The 26,389-nt window shown below is 37.7% G+C and overlaps 1 protein-coding gene across 4 annotated transcripts in view; it reads left to right on the plus strand.

Moving 5' to 3' along the window:
- Positions 1 to 26,389, plus strand: part of grm8a (glutamate receptor, metabotropic 8a) — a 308,123-nt gene that overhangs the window by 184,990 nt on the left and 96,744 nt on the right. For 3 of the 4 annotated variants that reach the window (XM_046873172.1, XM_046873175.1, XM_046873174.1), the window contains 3 exons: positions 14,761 to 14,896; positions 16,237 to 16,391; positions 24,452 to 24,589. In XM_046873172.1, the coding sequence (XP_046729128.1) occupies positions 14,761 to 14,896; positions 16,237 to 16,391; positions 24,452 to 24,589 (429 nt within the window). The remainder of the gene's footprint in view (positions 1 to 14,760; positions 14,897 to 16,236; positions 16,392 to 24,451; positions 24,590 to 26,389) is intronic. The other variant, XM_046873173.1, reaches the window with a different exon arrangement.

Raw genomic sequence — 26,389 nt, forward strand, 5'->3', positions numbered from 1 at the left:
TTTTACGCTGGATAACGCAACCCTCCCCATTTACCCGGGCTTGGGACCGGCACTAAGAATGCACTGGCTTGTGCCTCCCTAATGGCTGGGTTAAATTACTTTTTCTAACTAGTTTGCCTTTTTTTCTGTTGAAAATCGTTTTTTTTTCCCTCCTTTTTTTACAAACCTTCATTAAACACAAGAATGTCCCTGAAATCCATAGAGTTTAAAGCCTTTTCTGCGGCACACATAACAGCCTGAAGTTAGTCATGTAGTTATGATGATTATTTTGTGTTAGCAACAGGAAAAACTATAGACTGGGCAGACCCAATGTACCCAAAGTGATTGAAGTAAGAACGTCTGCAACACTACACCAATTATCATGCTGGCCAATATGTATATTATATATATATATATATATATATATATATATATATATATATATATATATATATATAATCGTTACATATATATATATATATATATATATATATATATATATATATATATATATATATATATATAATCGTTACAATCATAGCTACTGTACTTAAGTAGCTATTTCGGTTATCTGTACTTTACTGAAGTATTTCCATTTGGGCAGACTTTTACTTTTACTTCACTACATTTCAAAGTCAAATATTTTACTTTTTGTAACTCAACTACATTTTGCGAAAACGGTCGTTGCTTTTTATTTAGGAGCAGATAAAACATAACTGGTCAAACACACAGCAATCCACCAATCAGGGTCGAGCGCACACTCTGTTTCGCCTCACAGGGCAGCTAGCTGGCCCAGAATAGCGTCAGCATTTTTCGGTCCGAGCCGTCCAAACCATTTTTGGTTGGTCAGAGGGAAACTGTTACAGCCCAGTTTGACTGGAAAAACACGTGTGTAGCTCTGCACACATTAATACGTCTAAGTTAGACTTTTTTATGCCTACGGAGGAAGAGAAATTGTTTTGGTCTCAGACATACTTAAAAATCCATTTTCTAGAAAAGCTAGACATCGAAGCTTGGAAAATGGTTTGTTCACCACTTCCAGACCTGTGAATACGAGCGGTACCATTGGCTTACAGCCTCTGAGGGGCGCTGCAAATTATGAGTCTGCATCTCTGGTGAGTAGGTTGTATTTTATTTACATTTTAATGTTTTTGTCATGTTTTTAGACAAATATTGATTCTGAACTGCTCCAGATGATGTAGGTAACAAGTTGTGGTTGTAGTGTAGAGGTTTGGAGTCTTAACTGGGTTTCTTGCTTTGATAAATTTTTTTCACCCTCCATATGTGAAATTCCTCTCTCTCTGTAATGCCACACATTGTTATATTGTGTTTTTGTAGAGTATTGCTGGTTTCTATAATCGCGACGTGGTCGTGGTGGTATTAAGAGGTGGATTAAGTCAGGTAAGTCCTCAATGAAGGCCCAGGTATCAAATGCACGGCCCACCACTGGTAGCACTGTTGTTTTGTTTTTTTCTGTTTTTTTTATACTTTATTTTTTGCCTATGTTCACCATTGGGTTGCCATTTAAGATTTTTAATTTAAAAAAAAAAAAAATATATATATATATATATATATATATATATATATATATATATATATATATATATATATATATATATACAGTTTGCAAATGGATCCCACTTTTCTGTTTTTTATGTATGAGAATGCACATATGAAAGACCATGGATCACTATGAGATAAACCAAACCACATTTTTAAAAAAGGGATGGGGGTGGGGGGATTGGGGGGTAAATGGGCTGTTTCCTTGTCAGATGTACACTACAGCCAGAGTTGGGAAGTAACGAAGTACAAATACTTTGCTATTGTACCAAAGTAGATTTTTCTGGTGTCAGCACTTTCCTTTACTAATTATTTTTTAGACAGCTTTTAACATTTTTTTTACACATTATTTTTTACAGTCTTTTCTTCTGCTTACATTTTCAAACCAGACTTTTTACTTTAGTTTTAATCTATTTGGTGACTAAAAATAGGTTTTCAGCCCATTAACCTATTTCTTGTCATTGCACGACTTTTTCAATCTACCACTGGTGTATAATTTCCTGGCTCTCACGCACCACAGACGTAGGCTAGTTTATGAAACTAACAATGAGCAGGCAGAAGGCAACAAGAGATCTGGGGTTAACGTGGATGAGACAGAGGGAGTCAGTGATGCAAACATGAGTGAGAACAGAGACATTCCTGATCACCTGATCATCATCATCTTTTCTCTGCTTGTATTCTATATGGTGGATGTTCAGCCTGAATAAATTCATTAGGTAACAGCATTTTAAATTATTTTGTATTTTTACATTGATATTATGTGAGGTTCTATTACCAAAACAGGTAGTAGTAATGACTACTTTTTACTTAGGTACAAGTCGGAGCCCAAACTTCAACTTTACCAGAGTCTTTCAAAACATGAGTATCTGTACTTCTACTTGAGTGAAGGATGTGTTTACTTTTGCCACCTCTGACTAGAGAACAGCCAAATTCTTCCTTCACATAACCCGGTGATGTTAGGAAGCTCAGTGTTAGCAATGCGACAGCACCCTTGGGGCATAGAGGGTTCAATAGCCCAGAGTGACAGATTGGAGATACCAGGCCTTGAACCTCCAACTTTCTGATTGGTAACCCAAAGCCATAACCACTGAGCTACTACTTTCCACCAAAGAAAAGCAGCCAGGCAATTGCCACGAATTCATTACGTCTTTGTACTGCTAAGATTCAAACTCAACAATCAACTCCCCGAATCACATAGCTGTGTTTTGGACCTGTGTCACAATTTCTGCAAATTGTCATAAGAATTTAATATTTTGCACATCAATCATCGTCTCACATTTGCCTTTCTTGATTGCTCCTTGTCTGTCAATGCCCACAATTCATATAATTAATGCACTTGCACTGCCTTTGCTTTTTTTTAAATGACAGCACCCAAATTTCACCGGACAACAATTGTATCACAAATGATATTTAGATAGGAACAAAATCCAACTCCCTGCTTATTCTCACCATCAGAATCACCATATTTGGATACAAAATTCTGATTAAAGACAAAAGTCCCTCGTACCTGCAGGACAATAGGGCAATGAATCACTGATGCTTTCAAATTGTTTCATGGTTGTTGGGTCACGGGATTCTGTGATGACTGAATGGTGTCATGAAATGGATTTGAACCCTTTTGAGGTCTGAACTAAAGGGGACCGTCTGCCTATAAAGCAGCTGGAAATGAGTTGCATAGAATCCACAATCTTTGTACAAAGTACGTTGAAAGAAAATACCAAATGACAGGCAAAATATTTTGACATATTCTAAATCCTGACCCGAAGTGGATTATTTCCCTATAACAATGCAGACTGGAGTGTGTTCTTCCACTTACACAACAGCAATTTGTTGAACATTGCAATGTTTGCTTTATTAATGACACAATTTGCAATACTTCCATTACTTAGGACATTTCTGTGAATGAGTTGTTTCCATAGAACTTGCATAATGCACACCTTCCAAACAATCAGATTCAAGAAGTAAATCATGCTGTGGTATTAAAAAATAAAACTTATATAAAGCGCAGTGGATCTGATGGTGGAGTTCTGCTCAGAAGGTTGAGAGTTTGAATCCCACCACCAGCATCAAGCTGCTACTGCTAAGCCCCTGAGCAAGGCCCTAAACTGCTCAGTTTTATAAATGAGATAAACCATTCTTAAAGGTTTCCATCAAATCCTGTGCAAATGCAGAATAAGTGACATATTTTAATATACAGTATCTCACAAAAGTGAGTACACCACTCTCATTACAGAAACCATTGTAGTATATCTTCTCAAAGGACCATACTATAGGAATAAAGCTTGGATATATTTTAGAGTAGTCAATGTGAACTAAAAATAACTCAACATACAGCCATTATTGTTAAAATAGAGTTATTGAACATGTCAAAATTGTGTCCAAAGTGTAAATATTGTGTGTGAGCACCATTTTTATGTAGCACTGACTTAATCCTCCTGGGTTGTTGCTGGGATCCTCTTCCCCTCCTCCATTATGACATCACGAAGCTGCTGGATGTTACACACAAGCCACTGCTTCACCTTTGAAGATGCCCGACAGGTGCTCAATAGGGTTCGGGTCTGGAGACATACTTAGCCACTCCATCACCTTCATCTTCTGAAAGGCAGTTGTCATCTTGGCACTGTGTTTGGGGTCGTTCTTATGTTAGAAAACTGCCGTTTTGCCCAGCTTCTAAAAGGAGGGCATCATGTTCTGCTTCAGAAGGGTACATGTTGGATCCATATCCAATCCATATAGCAGACAAAAACATGAACATGATGAATAGGACATGGCTTTGCACAGTTACATGACAGCTGTTATCGCTTAGGGTATACTTACTATTGTTGCCAGCTATTTTGACAATATTGGCTGTATGTTAATTTTTTTTTTCAGAGGACAGTAAATCTATACTGCTACACAAGCTGCACATTGACTATCCTGAAATACATCCAAGTTTAAATGCTATAGTTTTGTCCAATACAATAAAATGGTTGTTGAACTGTGAGGGGTGTACTCACTTTTCTGAGATACCATATTTTTGTCCATGAATATGTATTAAAATATTTCCAATAGTCTATTCTCTTCATTCCATAGCGTTTCTCTCATAGAGTTTCTATCGAATCAGATTTCAGGTTGATTGATCGATGCAGGATGCCACATAAGTCGTGAAACGTGCGGCCTGCCACTTTAAAAAGCTATAAAGACTTTAAAATGGCAACAGTTTGGAGGTAACCTACAGTATACAGCTCACTACTTCATCTCATTTTGCTTTCAGTGTTCTGTCTGTATGTTTTGAATTTATTGGGTTGTTCTCACCGTAGTATAATTTTACACCATTTTAGTGTACCATTTTCCCTTGTATACCTTCTTCTTTTTCTTCTTCTTTCGGGCTTTTCCCGTTAGGGGTCGCCACAGTGGATCATCCGTCTCCATACCCCCCTGTCCTCTACATCTGCCTCTTTCAAACCAACTACCTGCATGTCTTCCCACACCACATCCATAAACCTCTTCCTTGGCCTTTCTCTTTTCCTTCCTCCTGATGGCTCCATCCTCAGCATTCTCCTACAGATATACCCTATGTCCCTCCTCTGCACATGTCCAAACCATCTCAATCTCACCTCTCTCACCTTGTCTCCAAAACGTCCTACATGTGCGGTTCCTTTACTACTAAACTCATTTCTAATCCTGTCCATCATTATCACTCCCAACGAAAACTTCAACATCTTTAGCTATGCTACCTCCAGCTCCACCTTCTGTCTTTCAATGCCACTGTCGCTAAACCATACAACATCGCAGGTCTCACCACAGTCCTATAAACATTCCCTTTCACTCTTGCAGATACACTTCACCTTGTATTTTGGAGCCACCCAGATGAAGATTGCTTCCCTTTTGAGTCTGGTTCCTTTCAAGGTTTCTTCCTCATGCCATCTCAGGAAGTTTTTCTTTGCCACAGTCACCACTGGCTCACTCATTAGAGATAAATTTACAATTATAAGGAACAAACTTGTACATTATTTTATAAGTGCTTTATCTCTGTAAAGCTGCTTTGAGACAATGTCCATTGGAAAAAAGTGCTATACAAATAGGAATACATTTAATTAAATAGTTCTGGCTTGTCTTTATTTCATATGCTTGCATAGTAATCTCACACGATGGAATGGTGGACGAAATCGGGGGAACATGGTGCTTCACAACCCCCAAAATAATATGGGTGATAAACGGGTTAAGGCTGTGGGTTACTGATCAGACGGTCACCCCAGCACCAACAATCTGCTACTGGTGGGCCACTGTGCAAGGTTCTTAACCCTTTCTCCTCCAGGCACTGTGTATCATAGCTGACCCCAGCTTCCTAATGTGCTGGGATATGCAAAGAAAGAATTTTACATTGCTTTAATGTACATATGACAAATAATGCAACTATTCAGATGGACAATAAAACGCACCTCTTTCTTCTGACCTTTATCTAGGCACATCATAAATAAACCATCAACGAACAGCTTTAGAGATGATATGCATTCAGAAAGGCCAGTAATAAATAATAGATGTTTGGTTTGTGAATTTAACTGGATATTTTAGGAATCAGCCAATGATAGTGCTAGAAGTTCTTTTTGATTACGTGATATTGGAAGAAGTTGAGATGAGAGAAAAGGTACTGAAATCTTTAGGACAAATTGCACTGATCCAAATAATGAATGAAAAAAACATGGTGTTTGAGTTGCAGCAGCAAGAAACAAAACAAAAGCATTGTGCTATGACCTTCAATGTGTTTTGACCTGATCTCGATCCCCACCCCCACTAATGTACAACCATTTTCTCTGTTTGTAAGCCGTACCCACACGTCACCTGAGTCCACTTCATGTTCCCCTGAGTAATCCAGTAGAATTGATCAGCGGTTATTGACTGAGATGCAGGCTGGGCTGGAGGTCATGCCGTCCTTTCCGTTCCCAACTTGGTTAGACAAACCAACAGTAACATATTGTACCACAGATATGTGCTGAGCTAAACACAATTTATTCAGTTCAAATTTTATTTGTCACGCACACGTTTATACAGACCTGGACCGCTCCACCAGTGAAATGTTTTTTGCGAATGTCCAACCTGTAAACATAAAAAATAGAATATAAGGATTGAAAAAAATTAAATGAATAAAATAAGTATAAAGTATGAATATTAAGTATAGTATAACTAAAAAGTATGAGAATAAGGTTAAAATATAATATAATATAATTTATGTGTACACTCTCTTGGAAAATACAGTATATACAGGTTATAAAATATATACAGGTAGTCCTCTACTTACGATGAAGATACATTATGAAGTCAAAGATAGTGCAATGACTGTGACAGCCTTTCCTGCTTCATGCTGATTTATAATTTTCAATTTCTGCTCTTAACTGATGGCTTCCCTCTTCTTTTTTCAATACCAGCAATAGACATACTTGGGCGCTTGGAAGACACGATATTATCACAGAAATTGCTGTTTGAAACTGTTGGTAACAGAAAAAAAATACACACTGAGACAACTTTACTCCGTCGACCGCCAGCGAGAGCGGGGAATCTCACAGGGCAAGAGATACGCTCATCCCAGCTACACAGCCAATGTATCGTACATCGTAAGCTGCTGCCTGTGCTTGTTGCGGTGAAATGTGTTATACTTTTACAATTTTGTCGTATTGCTCTCAACAACGTAAGATCGAAAAATATATCTAAAGATCTAAAAAGTCGAACCGTTGTAACTCGTGGACCATCTGTGTATACATGAATTTCTAGAAAGGGATTTGTGTTATTTGTTCTTAAAGTGGTGCAGTATAATGTGGCATAAAGTGACACTGTGCTGTGCAAGTACAGAGGTAAAGTGACAGTCCAGAGTTAAGGTGTCAAAAAAATGACTTGTGTGATATAATATTTTAAAACTATAAGTCTGTCATGGATCTGTCAGCAAATCAGTATACATATGATAAATGTAAAGGCTAGGAATAGAGATGATGGTGCTATAGTGAAGTGTATTCAGCTAGGCTTTACAGCAAGCACAAATGATGCTCAGGGTGAGCTTGATGTGCTATAGTAGCACTGCATTATGCTATTGACTCAGGCAAGGCTTATGTAACCTGCTCCGGCCTTGGTGTAGTGCAGCAGGGGGCTCTGTGTCAAATGATATTTGTGTGCTTCACGGGATTTATTTGCACAAGCCGCTGTTCTTCTAAAAAAAACAGTATTGCGGTGTCTAACGATAGCATATGGCAGTGAATAAGCGCCGTGTGCCACACAGTGTGTGAGTAGGAGGATTCACATTGGATCGTGACATTTTCGGATTGTGTGCATGCGGATGGATCGAAGTGTCGAATAAACAGACTCCCAGTGCCTGTGTGTAAGTGCACTAAATTCTCCAACACTGGCATCTGAACCATTTTCTCTCACTTAAAAGACAGAAAGCAGCAAACCAATTAAAAAAAAAATCTCGGTCCGTATGAGTCGCTCGATCGACATCAAAGATTCATGGCTAATAATAAAATATTTATCGTACCGATTTACCGGATTCTATCTTGCTCTGTTTGGTCGCCTTTATAGAAGCTGCTTGTGTGAAGCTCCCCTTTGTATGAAGTTCGGTAAACCCCATCAGGTGAACGTTACAGGGCAATTTTGAAGGCGTTCCTAAATGGCTCCTGCACGGTGTAGGTTATATAGAAGGGTATCTCCTCCTCCAAGTCTTATTAAGACTGTAGGTTATAAGAAGGAGTTTCTCCTCCTTCTTCTGCTTAAAACCTCTGTTAGCATTGGGGTAAAACTAGCGATACTGTTAAAAGTAACTTTTTTGTTACTTTTTTAAAGAACCTTCTTTAATGTTTCCATTCATGCCTTTTTATGTGTTATGGTCTAAACAAACACAAAACTGACTTAAACACAAAGTAATTTTTAAACACTATTTTATTTAAGTCAGACCAGCACAAACTGAATATATCACAAGGATTTCTGAAATAAATAAAAAAACAAGCTGAATAATATATTCAGAATCAAAAACTAAAGTGGCTTCTGCATCATAAAAGCTGTTGTGTTGAGAGTTAAAAATGTTCCTTTCACAGCTTAAGTATGAAAACTATCAAGAATGTAGAACAGAACACCGGGTTAGCTTCTAGCTTCATCGAGGCATGGAGTTTCTGGAGGAGCTTCGACAGATTGGAGTTGCTGCTATCTCAGTAGATACGACCTTCGAACCAGAAAGACACAGCTTACATTTGACTAAAACGTTTTTGTCTTTATGCTCAACTAAAGTGAAATAATGAGCATATTTCCACTTTGAGAAACTCGTCTTGCTCTCGCCTCGACTCGCCATTACTACTGCACAGACCTGAATAAACAGACACAGCGCAAAGGCACAGACACAGACACAACGCGTCACAGCGCGTCTTCTTCGAGTTTACAGTGGTTTATCCTACAATCCCACAATGTGTCGCTGCTGTAAACAGGTCAGACTGTAGTCTACACTTCAGCCCAAATTAATTAATTTACAAAAGTAACGGGTAACGCACCATACGGTAACGGTAACGGAGTTACTTTATTTCAAAAGTAACGCGTTACAGTATTAGTTACTGTCAAAAGTAACTGCGTTACAGTAACGCGTTACTGCCCAACACTGTATTCAAGCAACCACTCTGACTTCACATGTGTTATATTTTAGAGTAGACTTGAGCATTACTGTTTAATATCACACACTTTTATTAAGGACTTGGTGTCCAAGCGTTTTGATCGGTCACCACGGAAAACACCGGAGTCGTTGAATGCGTGCGCTCGCTGTCTGAATTCTTAATCCACATTTGGGATTTCTCTCAATATCATAAATGACAACAGGAGAGTTTTTTATTTTTTTGCTGCAAAAGTGCATAACTGGCATTAGAAAAGTCATGTAATGTAGTGTGTTTTAATGAATTCATTAATCTTATTTAATTATATTGTTATTTCATAAAGGGGTTTCTTCAATGAGTTTAAGATTTCTATCCCCATGTCCTTTCTGAACTACACTAGAACCCTTATGCCTGGGACAGAAAGTCTAATCATCCTACGCAAAGCACTCAGCACTGTAAACCGGGGAACAGTTTTTAATTAAAGATATTTCAAATTGCCAATGGCCGACAGAAATGAGTTATAGCTTTAGCCATCTGGCACAGAGCGCTGAAAACTCTTTGCAATTCATAAAGCACTGATAATCAAATCATTATAGATGAATAAAGCGAGAACTGATCCCACCCCCAACAGGAAGATGGATCATTTAATTACTGTGCTATATCAGCCAAGCCAGTTCATTCGCTTGCATGTGTACAAGTAACAGATCTGTGCGAACTTTCTATCATCTCACTTCTCAGATTCACTTAATGGACAAATGTATTGGAGCTTTTCCAGCCATATGTGGATCTTCTCCAAATTCCCAATATTAAAGGATGCAGAAGAAATTCATTTTCCCTTCACTTGTACTACTGGACCCAAATCTGTTCCAGCATGACGGTGCCCCTGTGCACAAAGCCAGCTCCATGAATATATACCTTAATTTGTAATATTACAAAGAATATACACTATATTGGAAACTAATTGGATACTTTTAATACATTTTAAGCCAGATGTGGTTCTTCTCAAAACCTTTAGAGGCACACAATTGTTTTAGATGTCTTTAGACGAGGTAAAATGAAAATTTGCCTTCACTTAAACTAGGAGCAAACCTGTTCTAGCATGAAGATACCCTTCTGCACAAAGTCAGCTTCATGAAAATATTCTTTACCAGGCTTGGAATGGAAGATCTCCTGCATTAGAGCTCTGACCTCCTATTGAAGACTTTTGGGATGAATTGGAAAGCTGACTGCACTCCAGGCCTCTTCATCTGTACCTGAATATACTGTATTAACAGCCTTGTGGCTAAGCGAGCACAAATCTCCAAAAGTCTTCTCAGAAGATTGGAGATTATTATAAGAGCAGATATTGAATGGGATGTTTAAAATGCACATGGTCAAGTGTCCATAAACATTTGTCCATATAGTGTATAAACCAGTGAGAATATTTAAGTCATGTTTATTTCTATAGCTTTTACATTGGACATTGTCTTAAAAGCAGGTTTATAGAATGTAAGAATTATGATATATAATTTACTTACAGTGAGGAAAATAAGTATTTGAACACCCTGCTATTTTGCACGTTCTCCCACTTAGAAATCATGGAGGGGTCTGAAATTGTCGTCGTGGGTGCATGTGAGAGTCATAATCTAAAAAAAAAATCCAGAAATCACAATGTATAATTTTTTTTAACTATTTATTTGTATGATACAGCTGCAAATTAGTATTTGAACACCTGAGAAAGTCAATGTTAATATTTGGTACAGTAGCCTTTGTTTGCAATTACAGAGGTCAAACGTTTCCTGTAGTTTTTCACCAGGTTTGCACACACTGCAGGAGGGATTTTGGCCCACTCCTCCACACAGATCTTCTCTAGATCAGTCAGGTTTCTGGCCTGTCGCTGAGAAACACGGAGTTTGAGCTCCCTCCAAAGATTCTCTATTGGGTTTAGGTCTGGAGACTGGCTAGGCCATGCCAGAACCTTGATATGCTTCTTACAGAGCCACTCCTTGGTTATCCTGGCTGTGTGCTTCGGGTCATTGTCATGTTGGAAGACCCAGCCTCGACCCATCTTCAATGCTCTAACTGAGGGAAGGAGGTTGTTCCCCAAAATCTCGCAATACATGTCCCCGGTCATCCTCTCCTTAATACAGTGCAGTCGCCCTGTCCCATGTGCAGAAAAACCCCCTTAAAACATGATGCTACCACCCCCATGCTTCACAGTAGGGATGGTGTTCTTGGGATGGTACTCATCATTCTTCTTCCTCCAAACACGTTTAGTGGAATTATGACCCAAAAGTTCTATTTTGGTCTCATCTGACCACATGACTTTCTCCCATGACTTCTCTGGATCATCCAAATGGTCATTGACAAACTTAAGACGTGCCTGGACATGTGCTGGTTTAAGCAGGGGAACCTTCTGTGCTATGCATGATTTCAAACCATGACGTCTTAGTGTATTACCAACAGTAACCTTGGAAACGGTGGTCCCAGCTCTTTTCCGGTCATTGACCAGCTCCTCCCGTGTAGTTCTGGGCTAATTTCTCACCTTCCTTAGGATCATTGAGACCCCACGAGGTGAGATCTTGCATGGAGCCCCAGTCCGAGGGCGATTGACAGTCATGTTTAGCTTCTTCTATTTTCTAATGATTGCTCCAACAGTGGACCTTTTTTCACCAAGCTGCTTGGCAATTTCCCTGTAGCCCTTTCCAGCCTTGTGGAGGTGTACAATTTTGTCTCTAGTGTCTTTGGACAGCTCTTTGGTCTTGGCCATGTTAGTAGTTGGATTCTTACTGATTGTATGGGGTGGACAGGTGTCTTTATGCAGCTAACGACCTCAAACAGGTGCATCTAATTTAGGATAATAAATGTAGTGGAGGTGGACATCTTAAAGGCAGACTAGCAGGTCTTTGAGGGTCAGAATTCTAGCTGATAGACAGGTGTTCAAATACTTATTTGCAGCTGTATCATAAAAATAAATAGTTCAAAGATCATATATTGTGATTTCTGGATTTTTTTTTTTAGATTATGTCTCTCACAGTGGACATGCACCTACGATGACCATTTCAGACCCCTCCATGATTTCTAAGTGGGAGAACTTGCAAAATACTTATTTTCCTCACTGTATATTTAAATTTGTGTAATTATCCCCCATGTAGGGTTCCCTGGTGGTCTAGTGGTTAGGATGCGGCGCTCTCAGCGATGCGGCCGGGGTTCGATCCCCGGTCAGGGAATCAACCCCAGCTATAAGGGTTGCACAAGCCTTAGTGCCGGTCCCAAGCCCGGATAAATGGGGAGGGTTGCGTTAGGAAGGGCATCCAGCGTAAAAACATGTGCAAATCAAACATGCGGATGATCCGCTGTGGCGACCCCTAATAAGAGAAGCCGAAAGAAAGTTATTTTATCCCCCATATGCAACAAGGGGTGACAATGTCAAAGAAAAATATCCTTTAGACAAACCAGCCTAAAATTAATCCATTGTCATTTGGGTGAGAACAATTGCGTGATTATAAATCATTAAAAAATTACAAACACTGAAGAGTGAGAAATATGAGCACCACTGTGTGATAAGGAATAATGTCCTTTCTACAGTCTTATACAGTCAGTTGTAATAGGAGTTGTATAACTGGGAGCTGAGCAACACATGAATTAGCTGAGATCATTATAGATTCAACTCAAACTCCACCATGCCAGAGCCTTTAAATGTTCACTGTCCAGTGTCTGAATCTCCATGAAGTGAGATCCAACTGGTGCTGGTACATCTCTAGATGGCTCAGGATCTATGTGATATGGAATTGTGATTTTAAAATGATCTAGCCAGGAAGAAGAATTTTCAGAATGCCATCATAATAGTCATTAGACAGACATTATATAGCTTGAAGTATGGAAAAGTATGTGAAATTTAGTTCAATTTAAATTTTATTAGTGTAGAAATTGAAAGTCATAAAGCAGCTTATAAAAATATTGACAATGTGCAGTTTACAGATATTAATTCTATCCCTAATGAGCAAGCCAGAAGAGACAAAGGTGAGGAAAAATCATCTGGGTGATATTTGGATATTTATTCACTGTCATTTTTGTATTGTGCAGACTTTTACTGGTACCTGTTCACTGGAGTCCAAAGTTATCTTTATGGTTAATACGTGAAAACATCCATTATAATCTCCTGCAACTTCAGGCTTTTCATGTCAGAGCAGCAACAAGTGGTTTCTAAGTGACAGAAACTCCATCCTGAAGTAGGGCATCAGAAGTGATCTGGTAGGACCAGAGAGCAAAACGGGGTCATAAATCTGTGTAGAAAAATTGAGAGACAGCGAGAAAGCAAATTTGTGGTACTCCTCCTAACTGTTGCACCAATTTTGGAAGCACATTGAATAAAACTTCTTTTTCCCCCCCATGCTGTGTGCTGAGTGTGTGGAAATATTTTTTATTTTTTTTCCCTGATGGGAAATGTGTCAAAGCTGATCGGGCACATCGCGACAGAATTACGTCAGTGATTTAATATATATTGTAACAGCAGTTACAATATATATTAAAAAAAAACACTGTCAATCTGTCTCCTCTTATCCTTTGCATGTTTGCATCTTACTGAGAAATCAGAAATCACCCGCTGACCCAAAAGAACACCAAACACTGAGAATTTGCCAGCAGATCGTATATTAATAATAAAAACATTTTGTATGCTCATTTACTGTATATGTACTTGATACTTGGTAGGGAGATTTAACCTGCATTTGTGAATGAGAATGATTTTTTGGAGGTGTTAATACGCCCATAAGTGATTTTTATTATAGAATCATGACGGTTTTAAATGCAATGTCGCCCGAGGGCCTTAAGATCGCAGGCATCCGATATTGATTTTCATTCCTTGTGTACAGAGATTTCTCCAGATTCTTTGAAACTTTTATTGATATTATATATTCAACTGTTTGGTAATTTGATGTTGAGGAACATTGTTGTGATATTCTTTCACAGATTGATGAAGCTCTGTCCATCTTTACTTCTGTGAGACTCTGCCTCTCTAAGATACACTATTTATAATCAATCATCTTACTGACCTGTTGCCAATTAACCTCATTAGTTATCAAACATTTCTCCAACTATATCATTTTAGACTTTCGTTACACTGTCACGGTACATCCTGCATCTCTCAGTGGAACAGATGGCAGATGAATTAATGGATGTAATAAGAGAGGAGGGGGAGGAGACTGGCTTGGACATGTGAATTGAAATGATAATTATCCTCAAGTGAAACATTTATTTAGGAAAATTAGTATTTAACTCAAGAACAGAATGTCCAACGTATGGCTTCATAATGATTGGCCTCAAAGTGGCTCTTGAAATCTACAGTATCCAGAGGAAGCTCTTCGTCGAAGCAGGCGAGAGTCCATCATTCATCCCAATGTGAGACACTAATGATATAATCCAATGCCAGAGAAGGAGGGCTTGATATTATGGTGTACATTATGTATGAAATATTCCTCTCCCCGACTCTATATTACTAGAATAAATTGTTTCAATTGTTCCAAAGCCTCTATTCGAAAGATTAAGTGACAATTTATTTGACCCGCTTTCGAGTATTTCAGCAAGTTGTCATTTCTTGCCATATAATCGAACCTCATTTCTTTTTTTCCTTTCTTTTTTTAAGGTGGGGTTTGTATCGCTCAGTCTCTGAAAATCCCACGGGAACCAAAGCCGGGGGAATTCGACAAGATCATCCTGCGGCTGCTGGAGACTCCCAACGCCCGGGCCATCATCATATTTGCCAACGAGGATGACATCAGGTGGGAGTCTTCTTCCAGTGCAGCAGTGACTAAAGCTCTTTACTCATGTTCATGTCTGCTTGAAATAAACAAATGCACAGTACAGAGGAAGGAGAAAGAAAGCGAGAGAGAGAGATTATTATTATTATGACTATATTCTTCTTATTCTTTTTCCTCTTCTTCTCCTCCTCCTCCTTCTTCTAACATTTCCCTCTTTTTCTTCTGTCTTTTAGCTCCTTTTCTTTCTTTCTTCTTTTCCTTTATCTTCCTCTTCTCCCTTTTCCTTTTCTTCTTCTCCTTCTTAGATTAAAATAGATTCAACTTTATTGTTATTATGCCAGGTACACGTACAGAGCCAATGGAATGTTTGATTCATAGGCAGGTACGCAGTCATGGGTGAAAATAGAGAATAGGAGCGGGGACAATACGCATCCCTGAGGAGCCCCAGTGCTGAGGGTGAGACTAGGAAGTCCAGGATCCGATTACAGAGATCTGTGCTGATGCCAAGCTGTTTCAGCTTCAAGATTATCTTGGAAGGGCTAACTGTGTTAAAAGCTGAGCTTAAATCAACAAACAACATCCTGGCATTAGTGTCGCATTGTTCAGGTGAGTCATGGCAGAATGCATTACCATGGAAATAGCGTCCTCAGTTGACCTATTCAGGCAATATTCAAATTGGTGTGGTTCCAGAGTTTTAAACTTTAAGATGGGTTAGATTTTTCTTTTTTTTCCCTCCTTCTCCATATTTTTATCCTTTTCTCCTCCTTCTTCTCCTGTTTCTTCCTCTTCTTTTTTCTCTTCTCCTCTCCCTAATTCTTCGTTTTCTCCTTCTTTTTCTTCTCATTGTTATCACTGTTTTTCTTCTCCTCCTCCTTCTTTACTCCTCCTCCTTCTTCTTTTCTTCTCCTCCTCCTTCTTCTACTCCTCCTCCTTCTTCTTTTTTTCTCCTCCATCTTGTTTTAGTCCTTCTTCTTCATTTTCTTTTTCTCCTTCTAGATCCTCTTCTTTTCTTTATTTTCTTTTTCTCCTTCTTCTCTTTCTACTTCTTTATTTTCCTTTTCTCCTTTTCTTCTCCCTCTACTACTATTTTGTCTTTTTCTTCCTCTCCATCATATTCTTCTGGTCCTCCTCCTCCTCCTTCTTCTTCTTATCATTACTAATAATACTCATACGTCCTCTTTAAATGAATTTCCCTGTGTTGCTTTTCTGATGTGTTCCTGTGATTATGTACTTTATCTTTATCTCAAAGTTGGGATAAATAATGTTCTAGGAATAGCCAGTATTTGGTGGATTACATAGATGTTCTATTAGCAGCAATTCTTTCTCATGGCTGGTACATGTATCATTTTTTACGTTTGCAGACGAGTCCTAGATGCTGCCAAAAGGAACAACCTGACAGGCCACTTCCTGTGGGTCGGTTCAGACAGTTGGGGCTCCAAGATCTCACCAGTGGACCAGCAGGAGCAAGTGGCTGAGGGTGCTATCACCATCCTGCCAAAGCGAGCTTCAGTGGATGGTAGTGTGGAACTTTGTTTTGTTTGTATTTTTCCTTCTTATGCACAGGAACATGTCTGGTACTAGTGTATGAAGATTTGTTCAAAGTTCTACACTGTAATCCTTCAATTTAATATTTCTTTAATATTCAAGGACAATCATAGTCATGGTTGTCTTGGATCTCAGGTATGCAAAGAAATTATACTTTTTTCATTTACTGGCTTGGAAAGAAATTTTTCTCTTTTCTTTGGTTGACCTTCATGAGTCAGACATATTTTGTCTAAAATTTTAAAATGACAGTTCTGACTGCTGGTTCGCCTACATTTGAACATAGCCATGAACTGATTAACAAGATTTTTTTCCTTTCATATAACTGTAGAGTGCTATTTTCATATTAAAATGTCATAGGAAATTCAAGTATTTTACCAGAGCCCATTGGAGTTGTCAAAAGCAATACACTGTTCATTTGGGCATCTTAAAGTAGGGCACGATTCCAAACGTTCACCATATTTACTGCGTTAATGAGTCATGATAATGCTTTGTTTAGATGCTCCAATAATCACTTTGCACAGAAAACAGTCAGCACTCTGCTTACCGACTATGAAATGGAAAACCATCCACTATTTCCTGCTTATTTAAATAGTTTTCAGAATTTTACGACATGGCCAAATTCTTTTTTTCCTCTCAATATGCGTACTTGCCTGGTTGGCTGAGGACAGAAATTTTTATGACCAGTATTCTAAGACTACAGTTGAGAAACCGTTGAGAAACATTAATGTATTATTACAGTGCCTGTCAAAACACCTAAAGTAGTCTTTATAGTTTTTGAGAAACACATGCATGCACACATGATCCACTTTATTTTCATTGAAAAATTCCTTCCTTAGCATGAATAACAGCTTTACACATTCTTGGCAGTCAGCTGAAATATTTTGCCATGCCTCTTGTGAGTTCTTAACTAGTTGGAGATTACTTTCTTGCAATTCAGTTCATCCCAGAGCAGTTTAACAGGATTTGGGTGCACTTCAGTCAATTTTCTGCTCTCTACATAATACTAACAGAGCTTGGACGTATGCCTCGGATGATTGTCTTGTACTATGTACTATGGAATGGTTGCCATTTTGTTTCCTTTCACCCAGAATAAGTCTCCAACATTGCCTGCATCAGCTTGGCTTTATGGAGGTTTTATGTGTAACAGAAAAGTAATGCTATAGACTGACAACAAGAATGCTTTTTATGAATCAAGACCAAGTCACTTAGTTGGCACGTTATATGATCGAAGAGCCATTTTGAAGAAAATCTGGACAATAAGATAATCTAAATACTATAGTACAAAAACATTGTGTCAGAAGAACCTGTGGATATTAGATATGAACAGGAACATTTTCTTTCAGGCATATTAGGAATTGAAAATATTCATTTATGAACATTTTTGACATTTGATTTTCTCTGACATACATGAAACTGCTGAACACATGTTTTTCAAAGTCCTGCTCATGCAGTCACACACTGAGAGGAAATCAATATCCATCCCCTTCTGCAAGCACGGGCTCACACACACCCATGGTTCCCTGGTGTTGCTGGGATTGATAGAGAAGAGAGATAAAACCACCTCTGACACAGCCAGTTCTGCTCTTTTGGACTCACAGAATGGCCACAGATGACTAAGGGATAAACTACTTAATTTAATATTTTGAATATGTGGCATATATACTGTACAGTGTTGAAAACACATACTACTGTACCTATTGTTTCTGAGAGACACATGAAAATTCATTTTGTTTATATGCAAAAAAACTAAAAAAAAGGTAATTTAACAAAAAGTTTTACTTTGACTAACCAAACTACAAAAAGTACGTAGTAAGTAAGTAGTAAGAATCCGGTTCAATATGATTTAGGTGCACTGTTTAATCTGTTTAATCTCTAATTAGGGTTTACAAAGCTTGAACGTATGCTTCAGGTTAAGGTCATTGTCTTGTGAAGATGACGTGTAGCTGCAGTCCAGATGGAATTGAATGGTGTTGAAGTATGAAATGGCTCCTTGGCCTTCCTCTTTTCCTCCTTCCTGGTGGCTCCTGAAATCCGATTGGACAAAAAATCTAACATTCACATACATGTACTGGAAGCAGTGCAGCCAAGAGAAACGCTTCAAAATGAAGAGAATAAACTGTTGGGAATAAATTAATACAATTTAATGGAACAAATTTTTGAATTTAGGTTGTAAATGTAAGTCATGGAAGGCCTTGCTGGCCCTGACAGCCCACCACTGGTACGTTTACACCTATTTACTGTTCTTTTTACAACTGCCTGTTTTCAGTAATAAAGCACTTACACCTAAGACAGGAGATACGTCACTGAAAAAGCTTGCCCAAAATCTTGCTCATGGACCAAACCATTGTAGCTGTTGGGTTTTAAACTCACAGCCTTTACTAAAGCTTACATAAGACTTTCTATATATAAGAGGGAATTGTGTTCAGTTCTAATATTTGCAGAAAGAAAGGGTGTTAAAAAATAAATATATTTGCAAATGTTGACATTAAGTAAATCTCTAAAACATAAAAAAGTTAGATTTCCCATGGTGCCCTGCCCTATCATTAAAGGTAAAATAATAAAATCATGCAGTATTTCTATACAAAAAACACTGATATTTCCAGCAAATATTTTATAGCTGGATCTGAGCATGTGCAGTGCAAGTGTAAGCAAGGACAAAAAAAATATGAAAAAATATTCCCCATCACTCAAGTCATAGCATTTAAAAATGTAATGCTGCACTGCAGAGGTAAAAAGGCAGAACACTGCAATGAAAGATTCTATTCGACTCTTCTGAAAGATGATTCAACCCACTGGTCATCCAAAAATCTCTACTATGAAATAATCATATATAATAAACACTATTTATAAATGATAAAGATGGCCATGGGACTCACTTTTTAGACTAATAATTTGTTATCAATTATGGGAACCCTACTTATAGCTACATATAGCTAACTAGCTAGTATATACCTGCTTCTGTTCTGGCTAAGGCTGTTTCAGGTCCAAATGTTCTATAGATAGCTATAATATCTGTTGTTTGCCAAACACACTCCTCACAATGGCTAAGGCAGCTAGAGCAGTTGTTGATACTGATACAGTACAGTGAGGAAAATAAGTATTTGAACACCCTGCTATTTTGCAAGTTCTCCCACTTAGAAATCATGGAGGGGTCTGAAATTGTCATCGTAGGTGCATGTCCACTGTGAGAGACATAATCTAAAAAAAAAAATCCAGAAATCACAATATATGATTTTTAAACTATTAATTTGTATGATACAGCTGCAAATAAGTATTTGAACACCTGAGAAAGTCAATGTTACTATTTGGTACAGTAGCCTTTATTTGCAGGGGTCAAATGTTTCCTGTAGTTTTTTACCAGGTTTGCACACACTGCAGGAGGGATTTTGGCCCACTCCTCCACACAAATCTTCTCTAGATCAGTCAGGTTTCTGGCCTGTCGCAGAGAAACACGGAGTTTGAGCTCCCTCCAAAGATTCTCTACTGGGTTTAGGTCTGGAGACTGGCTAGGCCACGCCAGAACCTTGATATGCTTCTTACAGAGCCACTCCTTGGTTATCGTGGCTGTGTATAATATATATATATATATATATATACAGTGCCTTGCGAAAGTATTCGGCCCCCTTAAACTTTGCGAACTTTTGCCACATTTCAGGCTTCAAACATAAAGATATGAAACTGTAATTTTTTGTGAACAATCAACAACAAGTGGGACACAATCATGAAGTGGAACATAATTTATTGGACAGTTAAAACTTTTTAACAAATAAAAACTGAAAAATTATATAATTATATATATATATATATATATATATATATATATATATATATATATATATATATATATATATAATGATATCTTGCCATAATTTACAAATATATATATATATATATATATATATATATATATATATATATATATATATATATATATATATATATATATATATATATTTGTAAATTATGGCAAGATATGTCATTTTCTAATAAAGCATAGCAAACAAATGACTCATGAACTGCTTTGTTTTAGTGACTCAAACACATTTAATTCCACCAGCCCTATCACTGTATCACTGATTACAATCAAATGACTGTCCTGCTCTTGACTGTGCACTGCACCCTGGAGCTGGCACAATTTAATCTTGATACATTGATATGAAATGTCCACCTTTGTTAATGTTATTTCTTTTTCTTCTTTTGGTTTCTCCCATTAGGGGTTGCCACAGTGGATCGTCTGTCTCCATACCCCCAGTCCTCTACCTCTGCCTCTTTCCCAACCTAACCACCTGCATGTCTTCCCTCACCACATCAATAAACTTCATCCTTGGCCTTCCTCTTTTTCTCCTTCCTGGCGGCTCCATCCTCAGCATTCTCCTACTGATATAACCCATGTCCCTCCTCTGCACATGTCCAAACCATCTCAATCACACCTCCCTCCACCTTGTCTCCTACATGCATTGTCCCTCTAAAAAACTCATTTTTAATCCTGTCCATTGTCGTCACTCCCAACGAAAACCTCAACATCTTCAGCTCTGCTACCTCCAGCTCCACCTCCTGTCTTTTACTGCCACTGTCTCTTAACCATACAGCATCTCAGGTCTCACCACAATCCTATAAACATTCCCTTTCACTCTTAAATCAGTTCTATCACAGTTAATGTTACTTGAATAAATTAAATAACATTTGCATTAATATAACAGCAAACTATAACGTAAATGCAAAATGAACGCCAGGCGACTTGTCACCCTCTATGTTTAAGTTTCGAATAAAATGCTTAAATGCATCTTTGTATATTCATCCCATAATTCTAGCAAATGATTAACAAAGGAAAAAAATCATTTGAATGAACATTTATTAAATGCACAAGTATCAAGAGAAATATTAAAACACCTTAAAAAAATTAAATACAATTCTATTAAAAATATTTACAAAATTGCACAAGTACCAAAAATAAAGGCTAAACATCAATTTTTAAATAAACTTGAATATACAAATACGTATTTGTACAATGGCACATGTAGTAAGAAGCATCTTAAAACAGTGCTCCCCAAACCCTGGGCTGCAAGGCCGGTCCGTGGGTCTATTGGTACCGGGGCGCACAGAAAGAATATTTAACAACATTATTTTCGTTTCAATTATTATCTGATTCTGAACGATGTTTTATTTTGGAAAATTACTGGATTCTCTCCAACACATGTGTCTAGGACTCACTCTTGATGCAGGTCATGATGCATTGGTCACGTCTTACCTTCATCTGCTACCTTTTTAAAAGGGGCTCCGGCCGCTAATACATGATATATTACCGCTAAATTAAACCTGCAAGCGAGCAAAAATAAACAAAAAACAACAGTGGATTCGCGTTTATTATTATATTTATAAAATACCAGTTTTTACGTTCGTATCATTTTATTTTGTTGTATTTATTCAAAAATAGCAAGAAACATTAATTATTTTATTTAATAAACTGTAAATATAAAAATTATAAATATAACAAAATTACAAAATTGGAAGTAAAAATAAACAAACTGCCCAAGTACAGTACGAAGACTGTTGATAATAATTACGGTTCAATACATGCTCATAGTTCAGAGGTCAAACTTTAGACTTATTATAAGTGGATTTCACTTAATGCTGATCAACAAGCAGAAGCGAGTTTAATTCATAGTCTGATTAGCTTTTTTAGACTTTACATTTATCTGTGGATTACAAGGCAGTATGCTGAGAGCAGATGCTTGTCAGAAGTACCTTCTTTTCAGGCATCTTTCCCAACATCTTTCCTTAAATAGCTCCTTGAGATAAAATGATCACCTTTATCAGCTTGTATTCAGTAACGTCCAATCACGTGCTTTTATGCTCACAGTAAGTGCTTCCTTTAAAAGAGGGTGATTATACAAATGAAATGAAAACATGCGAACATTCCAAGTGGCACTTCTAGGGAAAAAAAGAAACTTCGATTTCAGGACAGGGTTATTATCAGTAATGTAAATATGAAGAAAATTAAGTTGATCAGCAGCCCTGTGTATCTATTGATGTGATTTAGACATGTGTGGCCAACAAATCTGCATATATATATATATATATATATATATATATATATATATATATATATATATATATATATATATATATATATATATACCATGCTTAGATTTTCAGAAGGCAAGATCAACTCAGAGTCAGACACCATTCAATAAATCATTCATTATATCAGTTTATATGCAGACAAATAATGGGATTACACACACACACACACACACACACACACACACACACACACACACACACACACACACATACAAAACATGCACTTTAATAACTTTTGAATTAGAGACACAACAGTTTCTAGTGTTTACACAGGGTGGTGAGAAAAACCAAAAACACTGTGTGTGCAATATATCTGTGGGTGGAAAATAGCGAGGTTGCCATGTCCCTGAGAAATCATGCTTTCCGGATAGCTATAGTAAATTGTAACTCGTATAATCTCCTTTTGTGAGAATGGTTAATAGAAATCCTTTAGCCGTTTTTGTGTACAAAATAATAACATTTGAGGTGAAAGCACTAGAAGGTGTCAGGAAAAATCTTTCCTGTCAGCCAATAACAAGAATCTGAGGTCACTGTGGACACAAGAATCCCCCATTCTAGACAGTTAATTATAAAAAAAAATCTTCCAGGTCTTTTCCAGGTCTTCATCTGTCTGTGCCCATGATTGCTTTGTTCTTTACTGGCAGGAGTAAAACCTTATATAGTCTTCTGCTGTTGTAGCCCATCCACCTTAAGGTGGGATGTTTTGTGCATGCTGGGATGTATTTCTGCTCAAAGCTTCTGTAAATGAGCGATTATTTGAGGTTCTGTCAGCTCAGACCAGTCTGGACCTTTTTCTACTTATCTCATCAACAAGGGGTTTCAGCCTGCAGACTCTCCACTCACAAGATGTTTTTTGTGTTTTGTTCCATTTTGCCATTCGGTGTAAAAAAGTTCTCAGGAGATCAGCAGCTACAGAATACCTCGATCCAGCCCTTCATTTGAAGAGACTTTTACTTTAACTTCACTACAATTAAAAGGCAAATGTCTTACTTTTTTACTTAACTACATTTTTTTTAAAAATCAGTTGTTTCTTTTTTTTATTTTTTATGAGCGGATAAAAACTAGTCAAACACACAGCAAGCCACCAATCAGGGTTGAGCACACGCTCTGTTTTGAACTTGCTTTGATTTCTGCTTGGTGGTATCTACTTAGCATGAACATACAGTTCAGCATCAGATCAACAGCAAGTGGAACATTTTGAGAGGAAAAAAATCACCTGGATCTCACTTGCCAAAACACTTATTTGTGCAATTTTTTTAAGTAAATACAAAGAAGGTTTTGGGCTCATGATTATTTTAATAGATATCAATCAGTGTTTGACTCATATATGTCATTCTATTAATAGATTTATGTGCAAAAAGTAAAATCCGAGTCTTTTCACATAAACTGAGTTGATTAAGCAAAGAGTCTTGTGGCAAAAATAGGAACATTATAACCATAATAAATCATAGTGCTTTGGATACTTACGTATGTATGAAGGCAAATACATTTGTACTTTTAATCAAGTGAAGGTTTAAAGGGAGCACTTTTACTGGAGTAATATTTTACCCAATGTATCTCTACATATCTTTGTATCTTTGTGTGTATGTTTGATATGAATATTACCTAAAGCTCTTGACCTTTATCTGCATTTCTTCTTCATTATGCTGTTGCCACATGATTGGTTGATTTAGATAACTGCATAAATGATATAGTGCAATAATCCTGGGGGAATTTAGAGTCATAATTTCCCGTACGATGAAAGCGGGAATCCTAAGAAGAGATCCTGTTCTTGGGTTCTTATCCACTGGGCCTTCATACTATTAGTAAATATATACGGAATTATATTCATGAAATCTCTCAGATTAGAAATAGGGACTGTCCTCAAAGTTATGTTGAGTTTACTGGATTTTTCTTAGTACTATCTATTGTATTATAAATAAACCATTCATTTTTTTTCTTCTCCAGCCTTCGACCGCTACTTCCGAAGCCGCTCGCTTTCCAATAACAGAAGAAATGTGTGGTTTGCTGAGTTTTGGGAGATAAATTTTAATTGCAAGCTTGGAATGCATGGCAAGCGGCTAGGAAGCTCCAAAAAGTGTACAGGTAAGCGACAGAGATCCATGCCATTGACAAAGATGTGCTGCCTTCTCTTCTTCACACATCTTCAGTTTGTGTTTATTGAATGTGATATCTATTAAAATAAAAAGTGGTAGAACTGATGGCTTTACCAGCCTACTGAAGTCACACCATCTACTCCTTGTAGTTTGGGTGAGAAGAAGAACTTCATTAAACACATTCTGTGAAAAAAAACTCTGAAGCCTAAAAAGCTTTAACACCATCAATGTGTGTGTGTGTGTGTGTGTGTGTACTGCTGGTTATACAGATTTGGGTGTATTTATATGTTAATTGGAGTTTGTATATGTATGTGTGTCAACTGTGTTCTCTTGATCACCCAAGGCACATTTCTCCTATGGGAGACAATAAAGGCTAATCTGATCTAATCTAATCTGATCTAATCTAATCTAATTTACTGTACAGAAAGCAATATATCTGCCACTAGGCTTGAGCCTATATTTGATAATTGCATAGAAAAGTCCATAATATGCTAGCAAATCTAAATTATGTCCATTAGAACACTATTGAAATTTTTTTTGCAAGTCTTCACATGCATGTTCCTCTTGTTTCTATGCAACAAGGAAAAGGCAAAAAACCACAAGAATATGGACATGATGAGTCCAAATTGGACATTTTGGTCTCTAACAAAAGAACCTCTGTAAAAACGGAGAACAGAAGATGATGTTGATGTTGTCAGACTGCCTCACCACCACAGTCAGACATGGAGGTGGAAGCTTAATAGTTTGCAGTTGTTTTGGAGCAGGGAATGCTAAAGACTTATTCTGGGTGAAAAAAAAACTAAACTAGCATGGCTACCATTCCATTTCACCATTCAATTCCATCTAGACTGCAGCTACACCTCAACTTCCCAAGACAATGACCTGAAGCATACTTTCAAGCTCTGTAAGCCATAATTAGAGATTAAACAGTCAGCTGAAGTGTATCTATCATGGAATGACCTGCCCAGTCACTGCACCTAAATCATATTGAATTGCTCTGTGTGGCATGGAGTCAACCAACTTGTGGCACCTCCCAGCTGTTATTCCACTCCATGATTCTTTAACAACATTCCACAATTCATTTACATTTCTTGGTTTTGCTTCAGAAACAGCATTTTTGAGATCACTCCACAAGTTCTCGATTGGATTAAGGTCCGGGGATTGGGCTGGCCACTCCATAACATTAATTTTGTTGGTTTGGAACCAAGACTTTGCTCGTTTACTAGTGTGTTTGGGGTCATTGTCTTGTTGAAACAACCATTTCAAGGGCATGTCCTCTTCAGCATAAGGCAACATGACCTCTTCAAGTATTTTGACATATGCAAACTGATCCATGATCCCTGGTATGCGATAAATAGGCCCAACACCATAGTAGGAGAAACATGCCCATATCATGATGCTTGCACCACCATGCTTCACTGTCTTCACTGTGTACTGTTGCTTGAATTCAGAGTTTGGGGGTCGTCTCACAAACTGTCGTCTCACAAACAGAGGGACTTTGCGGGGGATTCTTGAAAATAGTTTAGCTTCACACAGACGCCTTCTAACTGTCACAGTACTTACAGGTAACTCCAGACTGTCTTTGATCATCCTGGAGCTGATCATTGGCTGAGCCTTTGCCATTCTGGTTATTCTTCGATCCATTTTGATGGTTGTCTTACGTTTTCTTCCACGTCTCTCTGGTTTTGCTCTCCATTTTAAGGCATTGGAGATCATTTTAGCTGAACAGCCTATAATTTTTTGCACATCTTTATAGGTTTTCCCCTCTCCAATCAACTTTTTAATCAAA

Source organism: Silurus meridionalis, chromosome 18 (assembly GCF_014805685.1).
Source record: "Silurus meridionalis isolate SWU-2019-XX chromosome 18, ASM1480568v1, whole genome shotgun sequence".
Taxonomy (NCBI): domain Eukaryota; kingdom Metazoa; phylum Chordata; class Actinopteri; order Siluriformes; family Siluridae; genus Silurus; species Silurus meridionalis.